Source organism: Pseudozyma hubeiensis (assembly GCF_000403515.1).
Source record: "Pseudozyma hubeiensis SY62 DNA, scaffold: PHS19, whole genome shotgun sequence".
NCBI lineage: Eukaryota > Fungi > Basidiomycota > Ustilaginomycetes > Ustilaginales > Ustilaginaceae > Pseudozyma > Pseudozyma hubeiensis.
The window spans coordinates 135036-160645 of NW_012133801.1; the positions used below are offsets into that span (position 1 = coordinate 135036).

The window sequence follows — 25610 nt, forward strand, 5'->3', positions numbered from 1 at the left end:
TGCGGATGAATGTGACGAGGCAAATTTGCAAGCTGCTCGGGACTTTGTGTCGGCGTCTCTACGACCAGCCCCCCTTCTGACGCTTGTGTGTGTTGGTCTTCGGCTTTGCCGAGCGAGCTCACATTCAGGGTCCAAAATTGCCTCAACGAGGACTGCTCTGCTGCTCTGCTGCCTAAAATCTCAAATACAAACTCGTCTGCAGGCCGCGGTCGGTTGCAGCTCAAAGTTGCAGCTGGAGCCCCTGTCTCGACTTTCGAAGCGAGAGACCAACACTTGACTTCTTCTGCTGCTGAGGTACGCGTGTGGCTTGAACACCCCTCTCAACGCGCCGATGGGAGTGAAGCTGGATTAGAAAACGGCAAAGCAAAGCAGTCGTCATGCTGCTGATGACAATAGCGAACGAACAGCACAAGCGAATCAGCAACACCCAAGCAGCAGAAATCTATGAGATTGAGACGGTCAGAGTGTGGGAAAGTTCTACATGGGGTGTTGGAGAAATCTGAGGTGATTTGTTGATTTTGAACAAGACCTTCTGGTGAGGAAGGCCGGTATCGCATTCTGGAAATGCCAGGTCTAGCCCGGCAAGAGCAGCAATGGTACGGACAGTGTCCTTCAAGCTGCGCTCTGAGCGCTGACGCCAGAAAATCATGGCTTGCCTGGTTCACCAACGTCGGAAGCCGGAAGCGCCGGGCAAGCTTGCAGCCGACGAATCCGTCGCGTAGCCGTTGTTAGATGCAGCCAGGTGAGGGTCGATGGGTGGACCTGAGGAAGCCCGATGAGCTTGAACGTGCAAGGGTGCGTTGACCGCGTATCCGCGACCTTGTCCATTGCCGTAACTGTGAGGCGAAGCGTTGCCAGTCGCTTCGGTCAGCGGCGAGTTGCTGTCAAAGGGTCCCAACACGCTAGACATGGAGGTGAAGCCATGCTTCGCCTCGGTGCCATACGACGGCGAATTGTGGTGGAGGGTATCCTGCGAGACTCGCATCGAGCTCATGCCGATATCGAGGCAGTGATTTGACGAAGCCGTGGAGGAAGACGAAAGCATGGTGCCGTTGGACACCTGAGGCGAGGCAGACGTTTGGTGAAGCGCCGGCACTCTGTCACCTCGGCTGCCGTTGTTCGCCGCAGCATTGTTGAGCGTGGGCGTTCCCATCAGACCCAGCGAGCCGGCCTGCGTCTCGACATGCGACTGTGCCACCAGACCGAGTCCGAGACCGACCGTGGCTGTGCCCCCGTGCGCCTCCATTTTGCCCTGAGCACCGTGACCAGCATACGATTGAGCATCAGAGATAGCCGTGCTGTACCCGTTGGGATGATGCAGACCCGAGAGGAGTCTTCGAACCACCCCTGCAGGGCTGCGGTGCACGCTGCCAAATCCGGCATCGCTGGTACTCCCATTCAACGGAGAGCCTTGCTGGTAGTGGGACTGCAGGCTCAAGTGCTGTTGTTGCACGGGAGGCTGCGGCTGTTGCTGATGTTCGGAATAAGGATGCCACCGCGCGCCAGGATCCATTGAAAGCTGCCTGCTGCTCGTGGACAAGCCCAACGGCGTTCCGTTGGATGCGGATGTCGTACCTTCTCGCCTGAACTGCTCTCCCTTCTGGCTCCAAGCGGGAGAGGCGAATGTGAGTGGGCTGGGCCCGGAAGGGCTCTGCTCGCTCCACTCTGATTCGGCGGGCCCAGCCTGCGTGATGCCTTGCGCAAGTCCGTAGTTTCCGGCGTGCCAACTCGCAGCGCAGTGATGACCGCCGTCTTGACCGTTGTGCTTGGCATCGTGTTCATGACCCGTGGCCATCGTCAGCATCGGCAGCATGGACTGAGCTCGAGGCATTGTTGCACCGCCGAGCTGACCCGCTTCAAAACCCTGAGGACCGAGGTTGGGGGCACCGCCAAAAAAGGCTGGCGGGGGAGACGCGGACGAGAACTTGCGAGCGTGGTAATCGGAGGTCATCTCAAAGCCATCTGAACGAGCATAGCCTGCGCCACCAGCATCGACGCCGGAACTATTGGCATAGACCGGCTGCAAGTTGACGGCATAAGCAGGAAACGTGTACCGAGCATTGCTGCAAGCATTGTACAGCTGTGCTGCCGCTATGTGGTGGTCCTGGTTGTGTTGCGAAGAGGAAGAGTCGGATGCATAGTCGCCCAGACCGACACGCAGGGTGGGGTCTTCCAGCATGTCGTGCTCGTTGCTGATGCCTTGAATACCCAGCTGAGCCTGTTTCTGGGACTGATCGCGTTGGCGATGCGCGGCCAACAACGTGGTTTTGTCTCCGCCACCGCCTTGGTCGAGGCCAGCTGCCTTCGCAGTGACTGCTGCGGGCATTGCCGTCCCCGATTCCGAGGCAGTGTTGCGCAGCTTGCTCGATTGTCGACTGCGAGCTGCGTGCGTCATGGTGTGACGATGCATGACATCCTGTCGTCGAAACGACTTTCCACACATGTGACACTCGTACTTGATGGTGTCGTCATGTGTAGCCCTGTGGCGCAGCATGTGTTCGTGTCGTTTGAAGATCTTGCCGCAAAAGCATTGATAAGGCGGATCAGGCTTTGGTCCGTACCGACGGCGCCTCTTGCGCACCATGCTGCCTCCATTGCCACTGTTGTGAGCCATCGAGCCGACGGAAAACAGGCCAGTGGCGGTCATGGCTTGGCTGGTCACGTTGAAGTTTCGCGGAAGACAGCCAGTAGAAGAGCGTGTAGCGTATCCAGCTCGCATGTCGCCTCGTTCAGCAGCAGGATCTGCCGCTATACCAGCACCCTCTTGGTGGACGAAAGTTGAATGATTGTGTGTGAAGGACGAAGAAGCAGCCGGCGCCATAGGCCACCTTTGGGGCATCGAAATGCGGTCCTGAGGTGGAAGAGTGTGAGGAGAATAAGAGAAGATGGAAGAAGGGGAACAGGAAGGCGCAGAGACGGGGAGAGCCAGGCGCGATGGGTCAAATGAACAAGCGGCTGCGTGCGACTCTGCAGAACGCGCCGAAGTGCGCGAACTCAGCATCGACATGCTGCAATTGTCCACTCTCCCGCACCTCCGGCGTGACTTTGGGCAGAATGGTCGGGGGACGAGCAGGGCGATGCGACCGGCCCTTTCTTTGGTGATGCGTGAAGGCAAGGACCGGTGTGCGCCGTTTAAAGATGCAAAAGATGCGATATAGAGTTGGCAGCTCCCAACTGAGGGCAACGACCGTCCGCCGATGGTCGGAGTGGCGAGCTTGTTGCGTCGTCAAAGGTCGAAAATAAAAGTCGAATGGTGCAAGGATGAAGGTTGCAAAAGAGATCAAGACTCAAGATCCAATCAGGACCGGACCGCTTGTCGGATAGCGCGCTACTCTCGTCTGTGCAGTCGACAGAGCTGTGCGATGCAAACCTAAACTCTGTCGAGCGTGAGAACTAATTGCAGGATGTTTTGGAATGCAGCTGCAAAAGCTAGGGGCGGACAGGTCGAGAAACACTGTGGCTTGACAGTGACGAGAGCTGTTCGTCAGGCTCACAGGCAGGATGTGAGCTCCGTACTTGGTATGGGAGGGGAGAAGACGGAGAAAAGGAGGTAGTCATACACGAAATGGCCGGACACTGGTTTTGTATAAGTAGCTTTGGGCTCTTGACAAGTTGGGCCGCTCAGTGCGAGCTTGCTGACAAGAAAGAGAGGCTGAAATGAAGCTGGACACAGCCATGCGACTGCTCAAGAGCCAACGATTCGCCACCTCGCCTCGTCGTATCTGGGCAGATTCTGTCTCCTTAACACAGCGTAGGCGGCGCCGATGCTGCACAGAGTAACTCAAACATCAGATTCGAGTGCAACACCAAAGCATGCATGCAGCTCTTGGACAAGGAAGATGCATCATCGGAAAAGGGGCCAGGTTTCGGAGTTCACTATGCATCCAGGAAAAACGGACCTTTATCAAAGCTTCAAGGACGCCCCTCTCTGCCTTGTTAGCACAATTTTCATATGCGGTAGCACATGCACATTGTTCGAGTCTAGGTCATGCATTCCTTTCGGGATCGCGCTTTCTGTCGGTGTGATTGCCATCTAGGTTCAAGACCCGGTTGATGGCGGCTCCACCTTTTCCCAGCGGCTCCTTGGTCTGTCGCACGTTGATCAGTGGGCGCATGAATCTTTGCTACGATGATATGAGAGAGAGCTGGCAGCAGGACTTCAGAAAGAACAAAGGCTGGCTAGTTTGGGACCGCGGCACGATAGTGTAGCAGCGGCGACGATTGGTCGGCGGAAATTTGCTTGTAAATGATGCGATAAAGCGTGCTTTGTCAACGCCCAGCGATTCATATGAGGATGAAAGGGTCTGAGTCGGGGGCGAAATGCACCGACAGCTGCTGGCTCCGATGATGAGAAAGCGTAGACAGGCAAGCAGCGGCTGACGTATGATTTCGGGGTTGGGCCTGTGTCAAGTTGAATGACACCGGACTTGTCTAGACGCCCACAACGAGGAGCGTGCACTTTATTGAGTCCTCTCTGAAAGGCTCAATTGTCTCGTTTTCACAACTCGGGATGGCACTGAAGCAAGGAGCTGGTCCCACCACAAATACAATCTCCATATCGTCGGCTCCACGAAGGTCCGCACAAATATTGGAGCCGCTGAAAATGGTGATACAGTATTGATGGGTCGCCGCATCGGTGGTTGGAGCACATGGCTGCCACAAGGCCCAACATAGGCGTGACACGACGACTTGCAGTACCACCAGTGCCACCATTTGAACAGATGAGGTGCTTGACCGAGATTGTAGCGAGAATGATCGAAAACAAGGCACACACTCTACGTCCCTCGAGACGCAGCCATCGCATCGAGCTCAAGTAGCGTCCTGATTGGTCGCTATTGCGGCGCCTTCATTACACATTGGGTGTCGACGTCGAAGTCTGGCAACGAAGCAGCCAGAGAACTTGACCTGGCCTCAGGTAGAATCCAGTTGTCCACAACGAGACGGCGCTGGCTGTGAAGGAATGATATAGATCCTGTACCGATAGAGCAGGCTTACTTCAGCTACTCCTGAGCCAATTTCCCCAAAATCTCGGACCGGCGTCCTTGATGCGATAACGCATGGCCAGTTCGACAGATTGTAACGGTGGCCGATACCTGCCCTACAATTGACACCAAGCATATTCGAAAGCCTGGGGACTCATGTGCAGTTTTCATGCACCACGGATCTGATAGGGTGCCTGTGGGAGCTTCGAAGCCTCTTGAGCTCGTGCTGTTCTGATACATCCGTTCATGCGGAACACGACGACCATGCATAAGAGATGCAGAGTGAACAATGATCGCGCAGGCCCAAGCTCGGATCGAGCTCGGATGTGACACGACAAAATTCTGGATGGAGCTGCTCCTGAAAATGCTAGATTCAGACACCGTGAAGAAGAACAATTGTGGTGTGATATCAGCAGAGCCTCTTGCCGGTGCGAAGATTTAGGCGTCAGCTCCTTGAATGACAAGGGTGGCAGGTGGGCTGACAGCTGTTCGAATGCAATGAAACGTCTTTCGTTAGCATTCTCGACTGTCTCCTCAATGCTGCCTTTTATACGGATTGCCTGCTTCAAGCCAGAAGCGGAACACATAGCCGGGAAATCGGTAGCCTGTCTCCGTGAGATCGTAGAGACCTGCTTGATTGTGTCACAATACGGAAAGAGCAGACCGGACCTGACGGTCACGTTGCGAGTCCGAGAAAGGAAATTCGGGGCTCGAAATTGCAGAATGCAACGTCGTGAGACTGCGCTTGCGACGACACGCGCGGGGCACGGCACATCGTCCCGCCGTCACTGCGCGTCGCAGCAGATCACATTTCGACATATCGTGGCTCTCAAAGGCAAGCTGAAGCGATGTACTGGTTCCGTAGCGCGGGGCTTGTGCGCCTTTCTAGAAGGTATGATTTGCCTTTCACTCTCAGATATCACACCGCGAAAGTCGAGCGGCAGAGTCTACTTCGTCGTTTGGTCTCAGTACGAGTGTTGTTTGAGCGCAAGATGAAGTGATCCGTGCTCGATGACCAGAAGTTCTGTACGTCTTGCCCAGTTCATGACAGCCAGGCTGAGTCTGTACTGTACTTCGAGCACGAGGTGAGCGCCCACATCGTGATAGAATGACAGATCGCTTGGCCGATACAGCCCCACCTTTCATGCTGTGCTCTCGAGCTCCAGCATCAACGTGCCGTTAGACGCGGACCGCCTGTTCGCTCAATCCTTGTGCGAGGATGCTGGCGTCGTCGCGTGGCTTTCGATCGATGCGATTGGTAGCTTGACGACCTCGCAATGGAGATGCACTCGGCGCTTGGCGTTGGCCCGCTAGTATAGATTCAGCCCCTTCCATCACGGGTCTTCCTAAGAAGAGGCATCTCTTGGCAACAATGGTACCGACGCACTGGAACCGAAGTAGGAGTGGCCGTTGCAGCGCGTGCCGCCAGCTCTGGTACAATGGACAATTGGGTCGGTCACTACGTCTGTTTGCTTTGAAGGCAAGTTCGTTTAATGCGACTGTGGGAAAAGGGGAGCCGAGAGATGGAGCTTTATGGCCCGAATGCATGGCTGGAAAATGCAGAGTCGCTTCTGATAGGCGAGGCTGCATGTACACGGTAGACCCCATTGTTCTTTGCCGTCGGCTGCGTTGGCCCGAAATTTCCAGCTTCAGTACCATTCAAGACGGACAAAGGATAGTGCGAGTCGACCAAGAACGCTCCGTTTATCGAACCCAAGCCTGGGAGACGACAGCAGCTCCTCCGGGACGCAGGTCTCCGAGAGCCAGGTTCTTGAACTAAAGAAATCAAGCTATGCAAACTGAAAGCAGAAGCGGACCAGTTCCCTGCGCTCGATGCGTTTCAAGCAGAAGGCAGGTTGGGTGCATTCCCGAGCTGCCCGAGGCTAAAGAATCGGCGACTATCTTTCCCGGCTTCATGAGAGATTTTGAGATGCCACTGCTTGTGTCCATAGACTCTAGAGGAGCGAGCTGCTATGGAGCCTGACTGTTTTTCACGTGTAACTCGACATCGAGCACGGAGGTGTCAGCTGAAGTGAGCAAGGAGAGCAAGGTGCTCTGCATAGCATTCGTCTGAACCGAGCTTCTCCATCTTGTTGAGTATCATCTGATTCTGAGAGGGAAGGAGAGAAACGGGTTGAGAGTGCATGCTCACACTACGACTTTGTGGCGGGATGAAGTCGGACATGCGGGAAGGCAGCTCTAGAATGTTATGTCGGTGCCTTGTCTTGAAAATTCCAAAATGCGGTGTATATGAGTGCGCGGTGTGGAGCGGCGAAATAGTCGGCTCGCACAGGCTGAAATTCAGCTGTCAAAAATGTTGGCGAGGTTGCTCTGCTTCACATGTCATCTCTTCCTGTCCAACTCCCGTTGTTCGAGCATCACCTCTCAAAGCCTTGTTCATCTAGCTCAGCTCAGGGACACCCAGCGCGACCGTCTGGAAGCAAAGTGGGAGGAAAGCACGAGAGCGGCTGAGCTTGCCGCACAAAGCTTTCTCAGAGCGAAGTCCTTGCCCCACTCGCTCGGTGGATCGCTGCATCATGGATCATGGTCAAGGCGGGACCGACCGACAGGTCGTGGCAGGATCTTTATCGAGCCCTTCTGCGCTCTTCCGCTGCATCTGTACGATTCTCGCGACCAGCTGCTCGGAACACTCGGCGCTACCTGCGTGACGACTTCGCTGACGCTCTCGTGGTTGGTGATAAACGGGCTGCGGGACCGAGCTTGGACCGCCCTGTTGACGCACACAGTGACGCTAGCCCGTTCGTCGCCGGTCCAGGCAGCGGTCAAGAGCGACTATCCATCGTCAGATATCCGATCGAGCCGTCGATGGTGCCGTCAAGGCATCAAACCCGACAGCAACCACCTCTACAGCAAGTGATGCATCGGCAGACGCACAACACGCTCGCATTTCACCTCTCTGCATCGTTGCTTCCGACCAGCGAGAATCGCACACCTAGGGCCGCCGATGGCTCGGCGAATTATGTTCCCGAGGACTCTTCGAACGATCGCATCCGGGGCAGGCTCGGTCCTACGCTCTCTCATTCGCACCAGACCGAACATGTCGAGCTTCGCCCACTTTCGGGCGATCTCACGGTCAGCAGGAGCCAAACAGCAGCTAAGAAGCAAAACCCACCCACCAAGGCCGCGCGACTCGCTCATCGCGTGGTCTCGAACCTTGCTTCTTTGACGTATCACCACCTCTCACCGCACACCCAGATGCAATCGCGCACCCACCTCAAGCACAATCGGGCTCGTAAACCGCAGAAGCTTTCATCGCTCGCGCGCGTGCTGGGCAAGGTGGAGGCCGATGTGTCGCTAGACCCTTCGCAGGCTTCCAGCGAGACCGGACTGTCGGACGTTTTCAGCGGCAACAGTCAGAATTACGGCGGCGGTCTCAGCGATGGCTCAGGAGACACGATGCTGAACGCATTGCACATGAGGCTGGGCTTTCTATTGCCGAGTGTCAAGCCCGTGCGTGGACCGGTTTCTTCGAGATTGAAGGAGTGGGATGGACAGAACGCCGACAGGATCGCATCTGAGGGAGGCTTGCGTCAGATGGAATCGGATCTCAAGACGATCGAGCGATTGTTGGCAGACCACGACCATGTTCAGAGGGACAAAGGGGCAAGAGTGCCGCGATCGGCTTTGTTGAAGCAAGTTCAGCAACTGAAGTTGGAAGCGGAAGAGCTGAGGAGGAAGATCAAGGCGGCAACGAGGGCTTTGGCACAGGTTGAGGCCCAGAAGCAGATGGAGAGCATTCCGATCGAGCATCTGAGTGATTTGGTTGCCGCTGCGCAAGATTCGCAACAGATCCTGCTGGGTAAGACTCGTTGGTTGAGGCGTAAGAATGGCGGATTTCTGCGTCCATGACATGGTCGAGCTACAAAACAAGATATCATCATATACCACTTTCATCTAGCATTGATTCCCACAATCCGTATCTGTCTGCATTCCCTTCATGTGACCCTCACAAGCGACCCAGCCAGTGCAAAATGGTGACGGCAATAATCGCTGTGAAGCTTGCTACAAAGGATGGGCGGTGGACTCACGGCAAATTTGCCTTCTTAATTTACTGTTAACCCGCGTTTTCTAGCTACGACGCGCTTTTTGGAGTGTTGTTCTGTCGAAGCTGCACGAGAGCTGCAAAGGCAGAAGACATGCATTTCCGCACATCAAACACTTTCCTTTCCTGCTATTCACTCTTTCCTTCCTTCCATCATCATTACACAAAGTCCGAGCATGTCGCGCTACAGGCAGCTGTTTGCAGCGCCTCTCGGCAATCTCTCAGAGGGCGACGGCTCTGGCGATGGTACCAACAGCGGGATCGAGGACAGCCTTCGCGGACCCAGCGCTTTCGATCGCAACGCTCCCATCGCAAGCCACCAATTCAGCCGTTCAGCGCAGCAACCGATCGAGACCGGCACATACGCATTCGCAGCGACTCCGGACTCAGCGCTCCCATCTACACAGCGTCCACCGTATCAAGGAGAATGGCATTCCCCGCGAGCGCCCACGGTCCAGCAGACGCCCGAGGCTGGGCCAAGCACATATCAACATCTGTCTCCACCGCGCATCGAAAGGCAGGCGCCCGCAGCACGACTGCAAGCGCACACTTTGGCTCCGACTTTTCCCGCATCATTTGCTCCTCCGGAGGGCGGCCGTCTCAACTTGTTCACGACACCTGCAGCTGCACCGACCTTGACCACAGGCGTGAACGCTTTCGGCAGCCCGACCGAAAGATCGATGTCAAGCTCTTTCAGCTTTGCGCCTAGAGGTAATGCAGTTGGTGCGGGTGGCGCTATATTTGCCGTCCCTGCCGCGCGAGGAATTACTTCTGCATCTGGACCACCTCCTTCGTTCGCAGCACCACATACGCCAGTGCGACCGGCCAACCCCACAACAGCCACCACCACGACGGCAAACATGTTCTTTAACGCCATTCCCACACGTCCGTCCACATCGGCTTCTGGCACGAACCTCGACGCAGCAGCCCTGCAAGCCGAGCGTCGAATCAGAGAAGTTAGAGCTGCGAGTCGGAACGAAGAACCGCCAAGACGGAGCGTGTCTTTCTCTCCCACCGTCACCACTCCTCAGAACGCCGGACAGGGTGCGATGTACCACGCACTAGCTCCGCCAGCACCCATCAATCGGGCGGCAGTAGCTCAAAATCAAGCAAGACAGGGGCAGGTAGCATCGCATGCTGATTCTAGCATTTCGCATCTGGGGAGAGATACACGGGCACTTCCCCACATGGGTAGAGATCCTAGCTATTCCATGTCAACAGATGCTTCTTTTGCTCGACCCACTGCGACACGGTTGTTCACTGCGCCTACCGCTAGCACCGGTATCGCTCCGATGCAACAGCAGCAGATGGTGCTGCCGTCTCCGGTCGCAAGGTCGACTCTTCCCGTGGCTATGGGCGGAGCATCCGAACCGGACCCCGAGCAAGTTTCGTGGATCGAAGACCCTTCGACGTCGATCTCGCATTCTCACTCCTTGGCTCCTCCGAATGCACCACCGCCGCCCGTCCGACTCCGCAGGTGGGACGGATCCACCACCCTCGTCCCCTCCTACCTCGTATCCGATTCACCCGAGACGGTCATCGAAGAACACCTCTTCGACCACGACACGATCAACCGATTCGACGTCTCCTCCTTACTCCACAAGCACAGTTCTCGTGTACTCGGCGAGCAAGCACCAACAACACTGGACGTCGATGACACGCAATCAGATGTCGTACTGGCGATTTTGGAAACGCAACTTGGATTGAAAGGTCTGCACGGATGGTACGGTTTCACCCATCGAAATCCCCGTCATCGCCTTGGGGAAAAGAGTCGAAAACGACGGCGTAGTGGGAGTGCCGATGAATCCACCTCCTTCTCTTCTCACGGCAGCGACGGTGAGGAAGACTCTCCTATCGTGGTGTACGACACGTTCGGTAGGGTGCGTGGATCGATCCTTCTTCCGAACTACGCTTCCCGCGGTGGACCTTCTTTCCCCCTCCCCTCTCCACAAGAGACCTTCTCAATCCGTCGATCAAACACTTCCTCCGTCGTCCTCAAGACAACTTCCGCTCTAGCGGAAAAAGAATTCGCCCTCTCCCACCAACGATCTTCCCTTCTCAAACAGTGGTCCTCTCTACAAGCATCCTCGTCGTCGTCAACGACAATTCGTTCACCTCAGTTCTACCAGGAACTGAAGAAGAGACGGGATAAAGCGATAGGCTTTCAAACTTCCAACAGAAAACGTCTCTTGAAGGCGTTGCAGAACACATATCTGGATTCAGCCACTGGACGTGGTTAGAACGTCCTCACACTGTCAGAATCGGACAAAGACAGGCTTGGTCTGCAAGAAAGACGAATCCAGAATCGATTACCCGAGTCACAACTGCAATGCTAAAAAAGTGTATACCATGATTCATGTCTATAACGATCTCCGAAGAAAACAAAACGCTTTTCCTTCTGCTATCCCCTCATCGACTTCCAGCTGCATCCTCGGTGTCCAACGCTGATCCGTTCCTCGCTGCTTCCATCGCCGAAGTCGATACGTTCATCCCAAACACTTCTTTCGACGGTTCGACCTGAGAACTTGCGAGTGGGCTAGACGTGTGTATGGTGCCAGTTGAAGTCACTCTGCCCGACAAACCGAGTCGTGGAGGTTGAGGATTTTCGCCGAATGGGGCTCCCAGCCCGACGGTCGCTTCTTCTCCATCAGCGGCATCCTGAGCCGGAGGCGTGGGAGTGCCCGTCTTCTGCTGCAGTTTTGCCATGGCCGATGCTGCAGCACTGCGTTCCGCCGTCATGCTGAGACTTCGTCGCGTGTTCGACTCGCGAGCCAGGGCGGTGCCTTTGACGCTGAGCCTGGCGATCGTATTGGCGAGCTCTTCGGCGCTGGTGCCAGCCAGTACCTCACCCGCTGCTGCAGGAACGGGCGCCGAGTCCGGCTTGCTGTTGCTGCTGCGCGACCCCGTTGGTCCCGATGCAAGCGGAGTCTGTGCTGGAGAGTCCATCGACGCACGGCGTGTGAGGTGCTGCATGTTGCCAGCAGTCACCACCGGGAACGGATATCCGTCATCCAGCGAGGGCTCGACAGCCCCTGGCGTAGCAACAGAGGCTCGTCGTGAGGGCGGCTTATGGCCGCCGACGTCTGCATGCGAAGGACGACGAGGTCCAGCACCAGGCGTCTTTGCGATCCCCATCCTGGTCGCAGCATCCACCACCTCATCCGCTTCTGGATCGTGCGCGCCCATCGAGTGACGCACGGCTGCACCGTTGCCGCCAACAGCTCTGCGTGGTCCGGGCGTCTGAGACCAGTGCGGCGTCGCCGGTTGCTGCTGTTGATGGTCACCACCGTAAGCACCTGCCGGGGGGAGCCTAGGGTTGTATCCGAGAGGCGCACCCGGCGTCAAAGGGACCGGAACGTTGTAAGCAACACCGGGAGCTGCATTCGAGTATTCGGCGCCGCCCGTATGTGCGCCTGTGGTGTGGGATGCTGCATCGGCACCGCCAACCGTGGGGCTGAAAGGGTCCAAACCCGGACTGAGAAACTGCGGATAGAGCGGTGGCGTCTCTGGTACCTGCTGAAAGGTGAAGCCTGGCATACTCGGGGTCATGGGCACCTGCATACGTGCGGCCATGTCACTCGTCTGACCTGCTGGCTGACGGCCCATTGCAGCGCCAAAGCTGTTGGCGAAAGTCGTCGATGGCAGCTGGATACGGCCAGGGTGCGACGCATTCTGCTGGCTGTGCTGTGTCGGTGCAGGCGGCGAGACGAGACCAGGAGACATGAGGTCGGAAGGCAGGTACGACGAAGCTGCGCCAAAGTCGTTGGCAGGCATCGTGATCGACATGCCGTAATCGGCGTCTCGCGCAGATGCTGCACTCGTCCTCGCATGAGAGCCATCGATCTCGGAATACGTGCCGAGGGGTTGGGCGCTCGTTTCGTCCCCTTCCGCTCCACTGCTTGTCTGATCGTTCTTGCGAAGATCTGCCAGACTGCTGAACGTTGAGAATGTCTGCTGAGAGGAGGCGCCGACGTTGCCAAAAGCGGAAAAGGCGGACGTCGAATGGTGCGGTTGCTGCACATGCCTCTGTTGCTGCTGGCGTTGCTGATGCTGGAGCTGCTGCGAAGATTGAAAGGGCGGATTGAATTGAGCATTTGGGTTTGGTGTATTCTGCGGCTGAAACGCTGCCTGGCCGTAACCGAAGGAACCCTGCCCCTGTTGAGCCACCCCGAAGGGCATCGACGCGCCGGTTCTTTGCTGGTATTGAGGCAAGCCGTGCTGCGAATATTGCGCCTGGCCGAATGCGCCTTGCATGGCTTGTTGCTGAGCTTGCGGAACAACAGGAGGAGCTCGCACGTTGTTGGTCATGTGGGATGGCAGAGCAGCCGCAGCAAAGGCGCCAGTGTACTGGGCTGGGTTGCCAGGTGTGCCGACCGCCGGCCCATTCTGCGTGGCGAAGCGGTCAAAGTGCACCTTGAGCGTTCGTCCGCTGTACTCGTATCCATGGTAGAGGCGCACTGCGTTCTGTGCATCCTCTTGCGATGAAAACAGGACGGTACCGAATCCACGACTTCGTCCATCGGGACCGATGGCGACATCTGCACGCTGGATACTGCCGGCGGCGCGGAAGAGATCCTTGAGATCTTGCCACTGGCAATGGAAAGGGAGGTTTCCGACGAAAAGTACTCTGCCAGCGTACGAGGTGGTTGGCATCTGCGAGCCAAAAGGTTGAGACTGCATGGATGCCATGGCCTGGCCTCCGAATGAGCCTGGACCTGCTGGCCACGGCGCCATGGCGGGGGCGCCTGGAAAACCTGTGGGGACAGAGGAACCACCGGCACTTTGCGCGTACATGCTAGCAGCTGCGTCGTTGACGGAGGAGCTCCACGGACCAGGAGAGGACGAGTTGCTGCCAACGGCGCTTCCGGCTTCCGAGCCTCGGCGCGAGCTCATCGGGTGCGAAGCGAGTGACTGAACGGCAGATACCGCGCGATGCTGCGGCTGGCCGCCATAGCTAGCATCAAAGTTGGTACCGGGCCGATGACGGTTGGGTGTTGCGTTGCCGGAAGAAGCGGACGGACCCTGGCCATGCAGCATTGCTCGTTCAAACTCCGAAGGCTGATATTCGCCTCCGGCGAAATTTGCGTCCGGGTGAGCCGAAAAGGAAGCGCGCGTCGGCATGCGGTGCGAGTGATCAGCTGGTCGATTCCCCGAGGAGGGGAGAGCAGGGGAAGCTGCGCCCGAGAATGAGGTTGGCGAAGAAGCGTTGCCACTATTGAAGCTGCCAGCTGGAATGCCGAGGAATTGCTGCGCGCCTGGACTCGGCTCCAAAGAGAATGCGCCGGGACTTGTCGCTGGCGGGGCGCTTGCGAAGAGGTTGGGCGACGAAGCGGGATTTGGAGTGATGGTGGGCATAACAGCGCTACCGGCAACGCCGAGCAGCGCCCCGCTACGATCGACACGAACGTCAAGCGTTCTGCCTTGCCACGTGAAGCCGCCGAGGAGGTCGGCAGCTTTGATGGCATCCTGCTCAGTGGCCATGAGCACGGTGCCGTAACCTCGACTACGGTTGTCGGCGCTCAGGGAGACATCAGCACGGAGCACTGTGCCGGCCTTGCGAAAGAGATCCTTGAGGTCTTGCCATCTTACCCGGTAGGGCAAGTTTGAGACGAGCAGCTGTGTGCGTGGATCCGAGGCGGAGAGAGGGCCGGTGCTGGGAGCTGGTGGTGTATTGATGCCCGACGGTGGATCAGACAGGCCAGCACCTGGAGCAGCTGTGTGCTGCGGCAGCGGGCTGCTGGAATCTACGGGTGGAAAGCTGCCAGAGAAGGAGCCGGAACGCGCGTTGACAGAAGAGGAGGTAGCGTCGGCGGAGAGCAGGAAAGCAGCCGAGGGGGAGGGACCGTCAGAAAACGACTGACGACTGAATGTCGGTCTGGTACCACTGTCAGCGCCGTCGGGAAGGACTAGCGAGGGAGCATCGTTGTGAGATGCAAACGACGATGACAGATGGCGCTGCTGCTGCTCAGTAGTTTTGGGTGTAGCAAGGGACGTTGAAGATGGTGCGTTGAGGAGAGAGGATTGGGAGGGAATAGAGGGATCTGTTGCGGTGGATGCAAAAGCAGATGGTGCTCGGTGAGCGGCGATCGCTGCGCCTGTGGAAGATGTTGCGCTGAAATCAGAGATGGCGTCACTGTTGCTCTGCGACAAGCGGTCGCTGCTGTAGTGCATGCGATCAGTGAAGCTGTGCAGCCCGGCGGATGAAGGTGCCGAGTCCGTACCTGCCGATTGGATTGGTGAGCTCTCGTCAGTGGCAACCTTGTTGAAGCCTGCAGCGGACGAATCTGAGGGTTTGGTGCTTTTGGGGCCGAAGGCGATGGCATGGGGCGAGAAGGGTGAGGTTACAGGCCTTGAACCGGCACCTGAAGCGCCATCGAATGGTCTGTTCGAGGAATTGGCCGACATTGTGAGGCTCAGTGACCAAAGGGAAGTGGAGCAGAGGGTAGATGTGGTGCTCCTTGGTCACTGCCTGATACAGGGAGGGAGACGGACAGAGAATCTGGGGCTTCAGCTGGGTGAGGGTCATGCGCCGTACTCGACGACACGGCGAAGCTTGCGATGATGCGAGATATGGAAGTCCAACGGGGAGCCTAGTGTTCAATGTCGTCGATGAGCCGAGCGCTTACTGAGCGCAATCGTGTAGCAGAGCAACCCAAGGTCGGCGGTGTACTGTAGCTCGGACACGAGTGGTGAGCTGCAGGTCTTTGAGGCAAGGCTGACGAGAACAGGGGGAAGCAGGTGAGTTGGTGTAGATAAAGGGAGACAGAGGGAGACCTCGCGAGATGACCGATTGAAGTTTTTGGTGCAGAGAGTGCGAGTCCGAACAAGCGCAGATGCCGAGTGACGTATGGTATACCGTTTGCGAAGAGAAGGACCAACCCGCGATGATGGAAGCAACCGTGACGATGATGAGCCCGAGGAGAAGAAGCAGAGGAGGGGGAGCGAGACCGATGCTGAAACGACAAGGGGGGGATGAATGGTGGGACGAAGTGAGAAGGCAGAAGGAGAAGGAGGACGACAGCGACCTTGTGTCGTTAGGCCAGCGACGCCAAAATTGACGTAGCGCGCTCTCGTCGTGTGGAGTGTGCGAATCCGATCCAATACTCCAGAGAGAGAGCACAGCCAGAAAGTCAGACCTCACACCTAAAATCGCTTTCCCGCCCTGATTGGACTGAGCAGCCAGGTTCAACTCAAGCCGCAAAATTGCCGAAAAGTTGCTCGCTCTCGGGCGCGGCGCTGCCTGGTGTGGAGTGGGGGAAAAAATCGCCGTTGCATTCGCAGTCTAGCTGGCTGCTCATCAAATTCGACATCTGCGCTGACGCACCCTTCAACCGTTGCTATGGTCGCCTCTTTGACGCTTCTTTGACGCTTTCTATTGTCGTGCTCTAGTATCAAGAGAGCTGAACGGCAAGCGAGGCCATGAGGTGCTTGATAGCGCTGCTTCAAAGTTTTCGCTGCCTTTCTTCCGGAGCGTTTGAATGTTTCCGAATCAGAAACGAGAGCCTATTCGAAAGCAGCTTTCCACACCGGCCCGTCAAGGCCAGCGTGGCTTGCAGCGTCACGTTGCGCAAGCTTTCCGCTCTCGGGATCCGAGATGAAGTATGTGGGCTGAACAGCAAACACACAAGAAGCCCTGAGCACCACTGCGTCTGAGCTAGAAGCAAGACCTAACAAATTCCATCCGACTTTGGACGGTGGCCCGGCATCAATCATGCTTACCTAATTTCAGAAAGGGCAGCTCACGAGACTTGGACTTTTCCTTCGTGCTTGCGGGCGATTTTTCCGCAAGGCAGCAAGGACTCGCTGCAATTCTTCTTCTCGACCTTACGAGCGAGCAACCTCACGCCGATCAGACCTATCATCCTGCTTGATCTCCGTCGCTAGGCTCCGTTCTGCGGCACAGTTCCTTTCCACCATCTCGACGTTCAACAATCATCCCAACTTTTGGTTCTTCGCCTCTATCGCACGATCGACAATACCATCGACAGACACGCAATCCTCGGTAGCAGTTTCGTAGCTCGCAGCTCATTCACCCACGCTTCTCATCCAGTATGGCGTCGTCCAGCACTTGCCGCAAGGCGGTCACGGGCCTGCTCCGGAACCTCTCCCGAGCCTCATCCTCTACGTCATCATCAACATCGCCAGCACCGTCTCTCGCAAATGTACGGTGCTTCTCGGCTTCGTCGTCGTCGTCGAAACAATCCGTGCAGCCCGCTCCGTCCTCGGCATCCTCGTCTCGTGCCCCTTCCACCTCGAAAGCATCGTCCAAGAAGGTGATCAAGACGATTCCGGCCTCCTCTCCCTTCCTCGATAAGCCTATGCCCATGGACTTCCCCTCGAGCACGCTTCGCGCTTTTCCGTCGCTGCTTCACTTTGCCGACCCTGTGCTGGATCCTCACCCGGACAACGTGATCCGCTCGACGCCCACCACCTCCACGCCATACCCTTCCAGCGTCACCTTCCTCAACGAGCCACGCATGTTCGAGCCTACGCCACCCTCTGCCGACTCGCTCGTGCTCTCCTCGGGCTCCGACGCCGACGAGGTCAACTCGGAGCAGTACCTCTCCACCGTGACGCCGCTGTCGGTCAAAGAGGTGCGTGACCTCCATCGACACGCCATCGTGCTCAAGCGTGTCGTCCACATGACCACCAAGGGCAAAGACGCCAGCATGTACGCACTCGTCATCGCTGGCAACGGCAACGGCCTCGTGGGCTACGGCGAGGGCAAGGACACCAACGCATCCAAAGCGGGTCGCAAGGCCTTCCACGAGGCGGTCAAGAACCTCGACAGCGTCGGCATCCACAAGGGCAGCGATGGGTCGCGCACCATCGAGACGCAGGTGGAAGCAAAGTGGGGCGCCAGCCGCGTCGTGATGCGCCCGCGACCCGCCGGCTTCGGCCTTCGCGTGCCACCCGTCATCCACGCCGTCTGCCGTTCCGTCGGCATCACCGACCTCAGCGCATCGATCTACGGCTCCACCAACCCGGTCAACGTCGTCAAAGCCGCGCTCCAGATCCTGTGGGGCGGGGCAGCACCGCTCGGCATGGGTGATGGTGTCGGTGGACAGATGCGTCGCAAGGACAAGGGCAGAGGCATGCGCGGTCGCATCGACATCGAACGCAGCCGTGGCCGTCGCATCGCCGAGGTCAACATGTCCAAGTGAATACGAACAGAGGCCTAGAAGCGCGCCACCAACTGTGCCTGTAGAGAGCGCAATTTCATGGCATTGTATCACTATCATCTATTAAAAACCACTCTATGCTGGCCACCACCAACGAAAATTTTGCGTCTGATCTCGATCGTTTCCGTTGTTGCTCGACGTGCAGTAGCTTATGAGACGCTTTGCACCTCGGTCTGGCTTCAACATGACCACAGCGCAATTTTTCTCTCTCGGCTGCCGTGTTGCAAAGGGCGGCTGCATCGACTTGACATGTCAGCTTGAGGTAAAAGACGCTCTTCGGAGCAACCGACAGTCCTCGGAACAGAGCCGACGTGCTCACAGCAAAAGCAGTCGGGCGCTCTAGCCATGCCGTCACTACCATGACACCGTCGTTTTTGCTCAGCAGTCGCGTCGCCTGGACCGTGACCGTCGCTGGCCTGTTTCGCTTGAAAGCATGGCCAAGGATACGTGCTGAGTTGCCTTTCGAGTCTGCTTGAGGTGAAGAATTGCGCACCTCATGACGACTTTCCAGCCACATCGGGCTGATTCATTCTCTGCACGGACGCCAACAAAACTCAGTTCAATGGGCACAGTCTCGGTGTGTTTCTCAGAGGTCACAAAGCTTCCCGATCGTGCAGAGCCAGGCAGCACAATACGATAAGCACGCTAGCCTCCTTCCGCAGTCCTTTCTGTACCAAGGATGTGCAACCAGCTATGAGCAGCTCTTATTCACGACTCAGCCAAATGGCCCTGACCACATTCGCACACTCGTCTTCTTCCAGACATCCCTGTCCATCTCTCTTTCTTCGTTGCTCTGTGAGAGACTTTAGTCGTCGTTTGCCTCTTTTCCCCTTCGTCTTTGCTGAGCTCTTCTCTAGGACGTTGAGCTCCGAGTTGCGGAAAGGCGCGGGCGCGAAGGCGTCTGCCTGCGTCGTTGCCAGCGCATAAATACTCTCTTGAATAGCACACGAATCTCGTCTTGATGCCTTAGCTCTTCTCTTCGACCATCCACACCTCTCGCAGATAGTGTCATCATCCGCAACGACTTTTGTCTAACCGTTATCAGCTCGGCTCGCGACAACAACGCATTCGAACTTCCATCAACCATGAAGAACTACAAGAGTGAGTGTAGCAACGTTGAACTTCGCCATCGTCGAATCGCGGGCGGATGTCATCCCTGAATTGCTACTGAGCTTCCGATCCGGTTCTATTCTGCGATAATCGCTTCTGCCCTAATCCAGACGGTGACCAAGGTCTGTATTCCCTACATTTCCAGAGATTCGCGAACCATAGTTCAATGTGTGTCCTCACCTTTCTTCTGCGCCGCTCGTCACTTCCAGTCAAGTTCAACATCGGCAACTCGGAGGAGGAAGGAGTCATCGAGTCTCTCGATCGTGAGTGCCTTTGCTCGCCTGACGTCGATTTTTGCTTCGTGCAGTGGGAGTCTTCTGACCGTGGTCCTCTCATACTATTGCTTCTGCAACAGATCGCGCCGACAACACCGGTGAGCGTCCCCTGTCCACCTGAGCTTCTTCTTGCCGTCATTTTCTGATTCTCGCTGACTCTGCGACGTTGCATTGACGGTGACTGACCAAAGTCATGGCTACCATCCGCTACATCACGAAGGTCAAGTGCGTCTTGAGGCATGGCCCGGTCCTGTACACCAACTTCGCCGCGACGCGTGCTGATGTTCTCTCCTTCCAACTGAATGGCAACCCATCTCACAGGGGCGAGGAACGAACGATCCACCGCAACGTGGTACGTGTTATTTCTTCTTCTCTTGGCGCACATTGTACCAGACGATCTCTGACACTTTGTTTTCTTCGGGCGACATTGACGCTGGGACGCACAGGACAACATCCAGCATGCCGTGAGTGTCTGATACCCTTGATCGACGTCCCTCTCTTTGCCACCTTTCCGCTAGCTGACGGCAGCATCTAGTTTACTGGTGTTCCTCGCGGTGCCTGGTTATATCCTTTTCTGTCGCGACTTGAACAGGGCTGACAGCCACGTGCGCAGGCAGGTGCGCGCGTGACGCTAACGGTGGTCGTCTCTGCAACGGCCACCTCTGACTCTCGTGTTTCGGTCTCTGTCGACGTCACCGCCAACGCGGCGGTGTCGCCTTGACGCTTTCCCGCATCCCCGTCTTCACTCTGTTGAAATTGATTCGCTTTCTATGATGCTATGCTTACGACGTGTGGCATTGACAAAGATGAGCATTGAAAGTACAGAGAGCTACGTTAGTCGTCATCCGAATCGTGGTCCCCGGCGACCTCGTGCAACTCGATGAGATACTCGTTCAGCTTTTGACGCGACACACCGTCAGTCAGGCCCAGCGTGCCTGCATTTGGCTGCACTAAGGCGAGCTTGTCCCCGCTCACCGCGCTGGACGGTTTGGATCCGGAGGAAGGAGGCTCGATACCCAGTGCGAGTTGAAGGATGGCTTGAAGTTCGGCGAAGCCTACGGCTTTGACCCCTTGTTTGCGGAAAGCATCCTGGAACCTCTTCATGCTTGCCAGCAGTTCGTTGGGGGTTTTGGCGTACAGCAGCTCGTAGAACCTCCTGCACCTATCCAACGTTACCTCTGTTGCGCCCAAGATATTCTTCAGATTCTGCTGGACCGCCAACACACCCCTCACCATCTTCCCAACGCCCTCCCTGTTGATCCCCTTGACCTTGTGCACCTGCGCCACGAAGCACGTGTCGACAAACGCCGAGAGCCCGGACCAGATCCACGTCCTGTTGGTCGCCGAAAGCGTCTCCGTCAAAATGTCGTCCAGGTTGGCCAGTTCCGAGTTGAGATCGACAATGTGCGGCGAAGGTTCTGTGGCGGTATCGTTGATGATGTACGACGATTCTGTGATGGAGAGCGATAGGTAGGTGATGATGCGCAGACGGAGTTCGAGTCGGAGCGTGAAGAGGATGGAGGAGGAGAGGGCGGTGTAGACGCCGGAGATTGTCGAGTAGCGGGCGACTAGATCAGGTGTGAGCGGGAGTGGCAATTCTTCCTCCTCGGTGTTGGACGTTATGGTGGAAAGTTCTTCGAATCGGTTCGTGAGCGATAGCGGATCGACGACGCTCAACCTCGCCCTAGCCCGCTTCTCCCTGACATCCTTTCCATGATCGTTACTGACCGCCTTCAACCTCCCCACGTTGGTCGCAAACCACTCCACACTGTGCTGCAGACACCCCAACGCCAGCAACTTTTTTCTGCTCGTCGTCAACTCGTACACACCGATCGGCTCCCCCCCCTTCGCATATCCCAATTCGAACTTCGCCTCCTGCGCCATCAACTCCCTCCTCCTCACCTCGCTCGTCCCCGCCTCCCTCATCTCCGCCAGACACGCCACCATCTCCATCCTCTGCGCCCAACTCGCCGACACCGCATACTTCTTCTCCCCCTCCCCTCCCCCTACCCCTTCCCCTTCACCCGTCATCAGATCCCTGAACCTCTCCCCGCACCTCTGGTAGAACTGAACGATCACCGTGACGATCAACCTCGAGTAACTCTCCCTGTGGAACGGCGTCGTTCTGAGCATCGAATACAGACTGTCGATCAGCACGATCACGTTCGATGCCGACTTGACCACGGGCCGATCGTCGAGGTGTCTCGACGCTGGATCGGCCGCAAAGCTATCCGAGTGCGAGGTGGCGCCGTTGAACAGCGTCTGCACCTTGTCTTCAAGCTGCGGGAGGAAGATGTCCTGGACAAATTCGTCGAGGAACGTCGAAAAGCCGCGCGAGGTTTCTCCTGCCGCTTCGCGTGGCATGACGGCTGCGACTCGCTCGACAAACGCCAGCGCAGGCTGGAAGAGCACCGAGACGTTGAACGCATCCGGTTTGACCAGAAGTCGATGCCCGGCGCCCGTGTAAGGTTCGACACCGCGTCCCGTGCGACCTGCACCGGCCGCAACACTCGAGCCCGACGTCAACGACATCGACCCCAGAGCAGCAGCAGACGAAACGATAATCTGATTCCCGGCCCTCGCACCTCCCATCCCGCCCGCATCGATCGAACTGACCAACCCCGGAACCGACGCCTTCAGCGCCTGCGTTACCGCCAGCTGATGCCTCTGCAACGGCCCAACCTCCCTCCTCCCCACCACCCTCTTCACCCCCGCATCCGCCAGCTTGAACAGCTGCTTGCTCCGGTCCCTCCCAAACCTATGGTCCCTCAACACATCGTTCACCGAAACCACGGCGTTCCTCTGCGAATTCGCCCCCTCATCATCCATCAGATAATCATGCAGCAGCGTCCTCACCTCCTGCTGGACCGGCTTCCACACCTGCAACAACGCCCCCACCCCCGATAATTTTTTCGATGCAACCTCATCCTTGAATCCTGCGCGACTTGCAATCATCCCCGCCACCTCGTACACCACCCTATGCCCCTGCAGCACCGCATCCAGCTTCGAAAACAACGTCCAGAACAGATCGCGCATCGTCTCGCCCTCCCTCTGCAACGCCGACGTCTCACCCGCCGAGATGCGCAGCATCGTCGACAACGGACGCTTGGAAAGGTTGAACGACGAGCGAGACGTCCGCATCGATTCGCTGAACGATCGCGCTAGCGCAGTTGACGAGGAGAGCAGCACCGACTCGGGACGGAGCGCAACCGAGAAGCGTCGCAGCGGCTCGTTGCGCGCATCCACCTCGTCGATGGTGGTATCGACGAGCTGATGGATTTCCATGGCAAGTCGTTGCGAGATGATGTCGAGAGCTGCACCGAGCTTGCCGAGCCGCGAAAGCGATTCGAGGAGCATCTCGATGTAGAGGAAAGAATCGGCTTCGGGATTCTGCTCGAAGTCGGCGCCGTACCTGCCTCCGGAGCGGACGCCGTCGAGACCCGTTGACATGCTCCCATCCAATCCACCGGTGGCATCGCCGCTGCCGTACCGCACTTCGCCGGTCAGCGCCGAGACAGACTTGGTCGAAGTCATGAGCGCCGAGTCCGGAATGTCAGAAGCCAAATTCGGGTCAAAGGCAGGCCTCGATCTGAGAAGCTGCAGGTACTGCGTCAGCTGCAGAGGCTCGCTCGAGCCTTTCAAACCGGTCACCGAATCGATGTTCGCATCAGAACCCGTTGCGCCGCCGAAATCTCGATAGTCAAGCCCAAACTTGACGACCGGCAGCTCGTCCTGCCCCACGCTGTACGTCTTCCATCTGGCATCGCAAAAGTAGCTCTTGAGATAGAGGTGGTTGTGCAGCTCCTCGATCAGGATCTCGAGCATGGCTCCTTCCTGACCCTTGAGGTAGGCGCGAAGGTCGTTGGTCGCGCCGACCTCGACCACTTCCGGCTTGTCGATCGTCTTGAGCGAGCGCACGAGCAGGTTGACCGACTCCAAAAACCGCTTCTCGGCCATCAGCCCCTCCAACTTGTCCGGAACAGACTTGAGGTGCTCGACCAGATCCAGCAGCCTGAGCGCTTCCTTGACCGCCTGGCTGCGCTGCCACATCTGCACGAGGTCGGCACGCTTGGCACCCAGAGCCTCCCTCGAGTCTCTGAGGCGTCGTCTGGCGCCGCTGACACTGGTCTGAGCTGCTGTGAGCGACTGCAGCACGCTGTTATGGGTCGTGATGGCGCCGGCAAAGGACTCGTAGTGGTCGTCTACTGTGCCCTGCAGCGCCGTTTCGATCATCTGCTTGACCTGGTCGAACTCGAACCGGCTGGCGCCAAGGCTGCTCTCGTCGAGCATGGAGAGAGCTAAAGCCACCGAGTTGAACTGATCGTTGGCGACAAACGGCCATTCGGCCTCGACCTTGCGCAGCACGGCATTGATGGACTGGAAGGCGCGAGGATCGGAGCGGTCAACGTAGCTGGCAAGGGACTTGCGCTGCTGTTGCGAGGTCTCCGAGATCTTTTTCTCGTTGCGACGTCGACGCGATTCTTCTTCGGCGGTCGTTCCGCGCATGATTCGAGCGGCTTGGCGCTTTCTTCCGGCCGACGTGAGTGCAGACAGGACCGAATCGAGAGCGGCAGGTTGACTATCCTCGGTGAGCGAACCCAAGGGCGCGCCCGACTGTCGACGCGGGTCACGCTGCGGACGCTGACCGGGTACAGAGAGGACGTTGGAGCCGGGATGATTGCTGTACAGCGCGGCACCATGGCCTTCGGATGGAGCGTCGACGGGCGAGAGACCGCCGTAGAGGTCGTCGTGATCTTCCGAGTCCGCTTGGCTGGAAGGAGTGCCTGTGCGGGTCACCTGTGCCATGAGCTGCGCGGTGCGAGTGTGACGATCGAACGGCGGCGAAGCGTGAGAGCCAAGAGAGCCACCGGCACTGCCTGTGCTCTGAGCAGATTGATTGCGCGAGTGACTCGTGCCTTGCGAGCGCGAAGCGGCGAGCAGATCTCTGCCCGGACCGTTCCTTGCAGGCGAGGCTGGGCCGGCAGCTGGACGCGAAGTGGAGCCGACAGGAGGGATCTGAAGCTGCGGTCTTTGTGGAGGTATACGGGCACGATCCTGTGCTGTGCTCGAGCTCGACATAGTGGCGAGGTTTCTGTGCACCTCGGGTGCCTGTGTGGGTCTGCGCATCGAGCGAGCCGGACGGAGCGGCGAGTGTGGCTGCGGCGGATCGGATGCATCCTGTCGTGATGGGTTACGACTGTGGGACGCTGAAGCTGGATTGTTTGTGGAGGCGGCATAGGCTGGATCTAGAGCGAAGCTGGCGGTGCTTTGGTGGCTGGGACTGGCAGGTCGGGCGTATATGCCTGCTTGCTGCTGCTGCTGCTGCTGCTGCTGGCGGCCCGCACTTGTATCGTTATAGTTGGAAGTATACGCTTGCGATGTGGAGAGCGAATGACCATGACCTGGCCTTCCCTCATAATTTGATATGGAGTCAGAGGGCGCGAGACTGACAAAGGAGGGGCCAGCACCGAAACCGGCTGGGTTCGAGGGTGCTGTCGGATTGTACGCTGCGGCTCCAGCTAGAGAGACCGAGCCAGGATGTTGGCCGAACGCTTCGCCAACGTGTGGTATCTGATGTCGGGCCGAGCTGAAGGAGGAAGCCGCGGTGCCAGATCCCAGGTTTGCGTTTTCGTGCTTGATCTTGGACCGAATGTCCTTGATCGTGTTGGAGCGACCCGACATGGTAGCGACGAGTTGCCTGCACCGAACTAGATGGATGTTACCAGCATCGAGGGTCGTTACGAAAGCGCGGTCGATGGCAGTGGTGATGGGGAAGCGACGAGTTCGGAAAGCGCCTCTTTTGTCCGCGAAGGTGATTGAGTAGGTGAAAGAGTGTGCAGCACACTTCGATGGCCCAAACGCAGCTCTAACCAGTCCAAGCTCGACACGCCGGCTAAGCGACAACATGCGGCCAGCACGAGTTGTCAAGAATCGGGCCCGATTGCACTGTCCTTTGCTGTCAATTTTTGGACCCTGAATTTGTGATTTCACTTTCTTC

At 57.4% G+C, this 25610-nt stretch overlaps 8 protein-coding genes across 8 annotated transcripts; 4 read left to right on the plus strand and 4 right to left on the minus strand.

Moving 5' to 3' along the window:
- Positions 1-661: 661 nt before the first annotated feature.
- Positions 662-2719, minus strand: PHSY_001646 (C2H2 type zinc finger containing protein; the record flags this gene model as incomplete). The annotated part of the gene is made up of 1 exon (XM_012332274.1): positions 662-2719. One exon carries the CDS (start codon positions 2717-2719, stop codon positions 662-664), a length of 2058 nt encoding a protein of 685 aa, XP_012187664.1.
- A 3442-nt stretch (positions 2720-6161) lies between these two features.
- On the minus strand, positions 6162-6590 carry PHSY_001647 (hypothetical protein; the record flags this gene model as incomplete). The annotated part of the gene is made up of 1 exon (XM_012332275.1): positions 6162-6590. One exon carries the CDS (start codon positions 6588-6590, stop codon positions 6162-6164), a length of 429 nt encoding a protein of 142 aa, XP_012187665.1.
- A 936-nt stretch (positions 6591-7526) lies between these two features.
- Positions 7527-11285, plus strand: PHSY_001648 (hypothetical protein; the record flags this gene model as incomplete). Its single annotated transcript, XM_012332276.1, has 2 exons — positions 7527-8802; positions 9076-11285. The coding sequence occupies 2 exons, from the start codon at positions 7527-7529 to the stop codon at positions 11283-11285; spliced, it is 3486 nt and encodes a 1161-aa protein (XP_012187666.1).
- A 169-nt stretch (positions 11286-11454) lies between these two features.
- On the minus strand, positions 11455-15216 carry PHSY_001649 (hypothetical protein; the record flags this gene model as incomplete). Its single annotated transcript, XM_012332277.1, has 1 exon — positions 11455-15216. One exon carries the CDS (start codon positions 15214-15216, stop codon positions 11455-11457), a length of 3762 nt encoding a protein of 1253 aa, XP_012187667.1.
- Positions 15217-16464: 1248 nt separating this feature from the next.
- Positions 16465-16698, plus strand: PHSY_001650 (hypothetical protein; the record flags this gene model as incomplete). The annotated part of the gene is made up of 1 exon (XM_012332278.1): positions 16465-16698. One exon carries the CDS (start codon positions 16465-16467, stop codon positions 16696-16698), a length of 234 nt encoding a protein of 77 aa, XP_012187668.1.
- Positions 16699-17096: 398 nt separating this feature from the next.
- PHSY_001651 (hypothetical protein) lies at positions 17097-18209 on the plus strand (the record flags this gene model as incomplete). Its single annotated transcript, XM_012332279.1, has 1 exon — positions 17097-18209. The coding sequence occupies one exon, from the start codon at positions 17097-17099 to the stop codon at positions 18207-18209; it is 1113 nt and encodes a 370-aa protein (XP_012187669.1).
- Positions 18210-18411: 202 nt separating this feature from the next.
- Positions 18412-20241, plus strand: PHSY_001652 (vacuolar ATP synthase subunit; the record flags this gene model as incomplete). The annotated part of the gene is made up of 6 exons (XM_012332280.1): positions 18412-18478; positions 19230-19328; positions 19547-19600; positions 19693-19710; positions 19804-19964; positions 20131-20241. The coding sequence occupies 6 exons, from the start codon at positions 18412-18414 to the stop codon at positions 20239-20241; spliced, it is 510 nt and encodes a 169-aa protein (XP_012187670.1).
- Positions 20242-20446: 205 nt separating this feature from the next.
- Positions 20447-25519, minus strand: PHSY_001653 (hypothetical protein; the record flags this gene model as incomplete). The annotated part of the gene is made up of 1 exon (XM_012332281.1): positions 20447-25519. The coding sequence occupies one exon, from the start codon at positions 25517-25519 to the stop codon at positions 20447-20449; it is 5073 nt and encodes a 1690-aa protein (XP_012187671.1).
- Between the last annotated feature and the right edge of the window lie 91 nt (positions 25520-25610).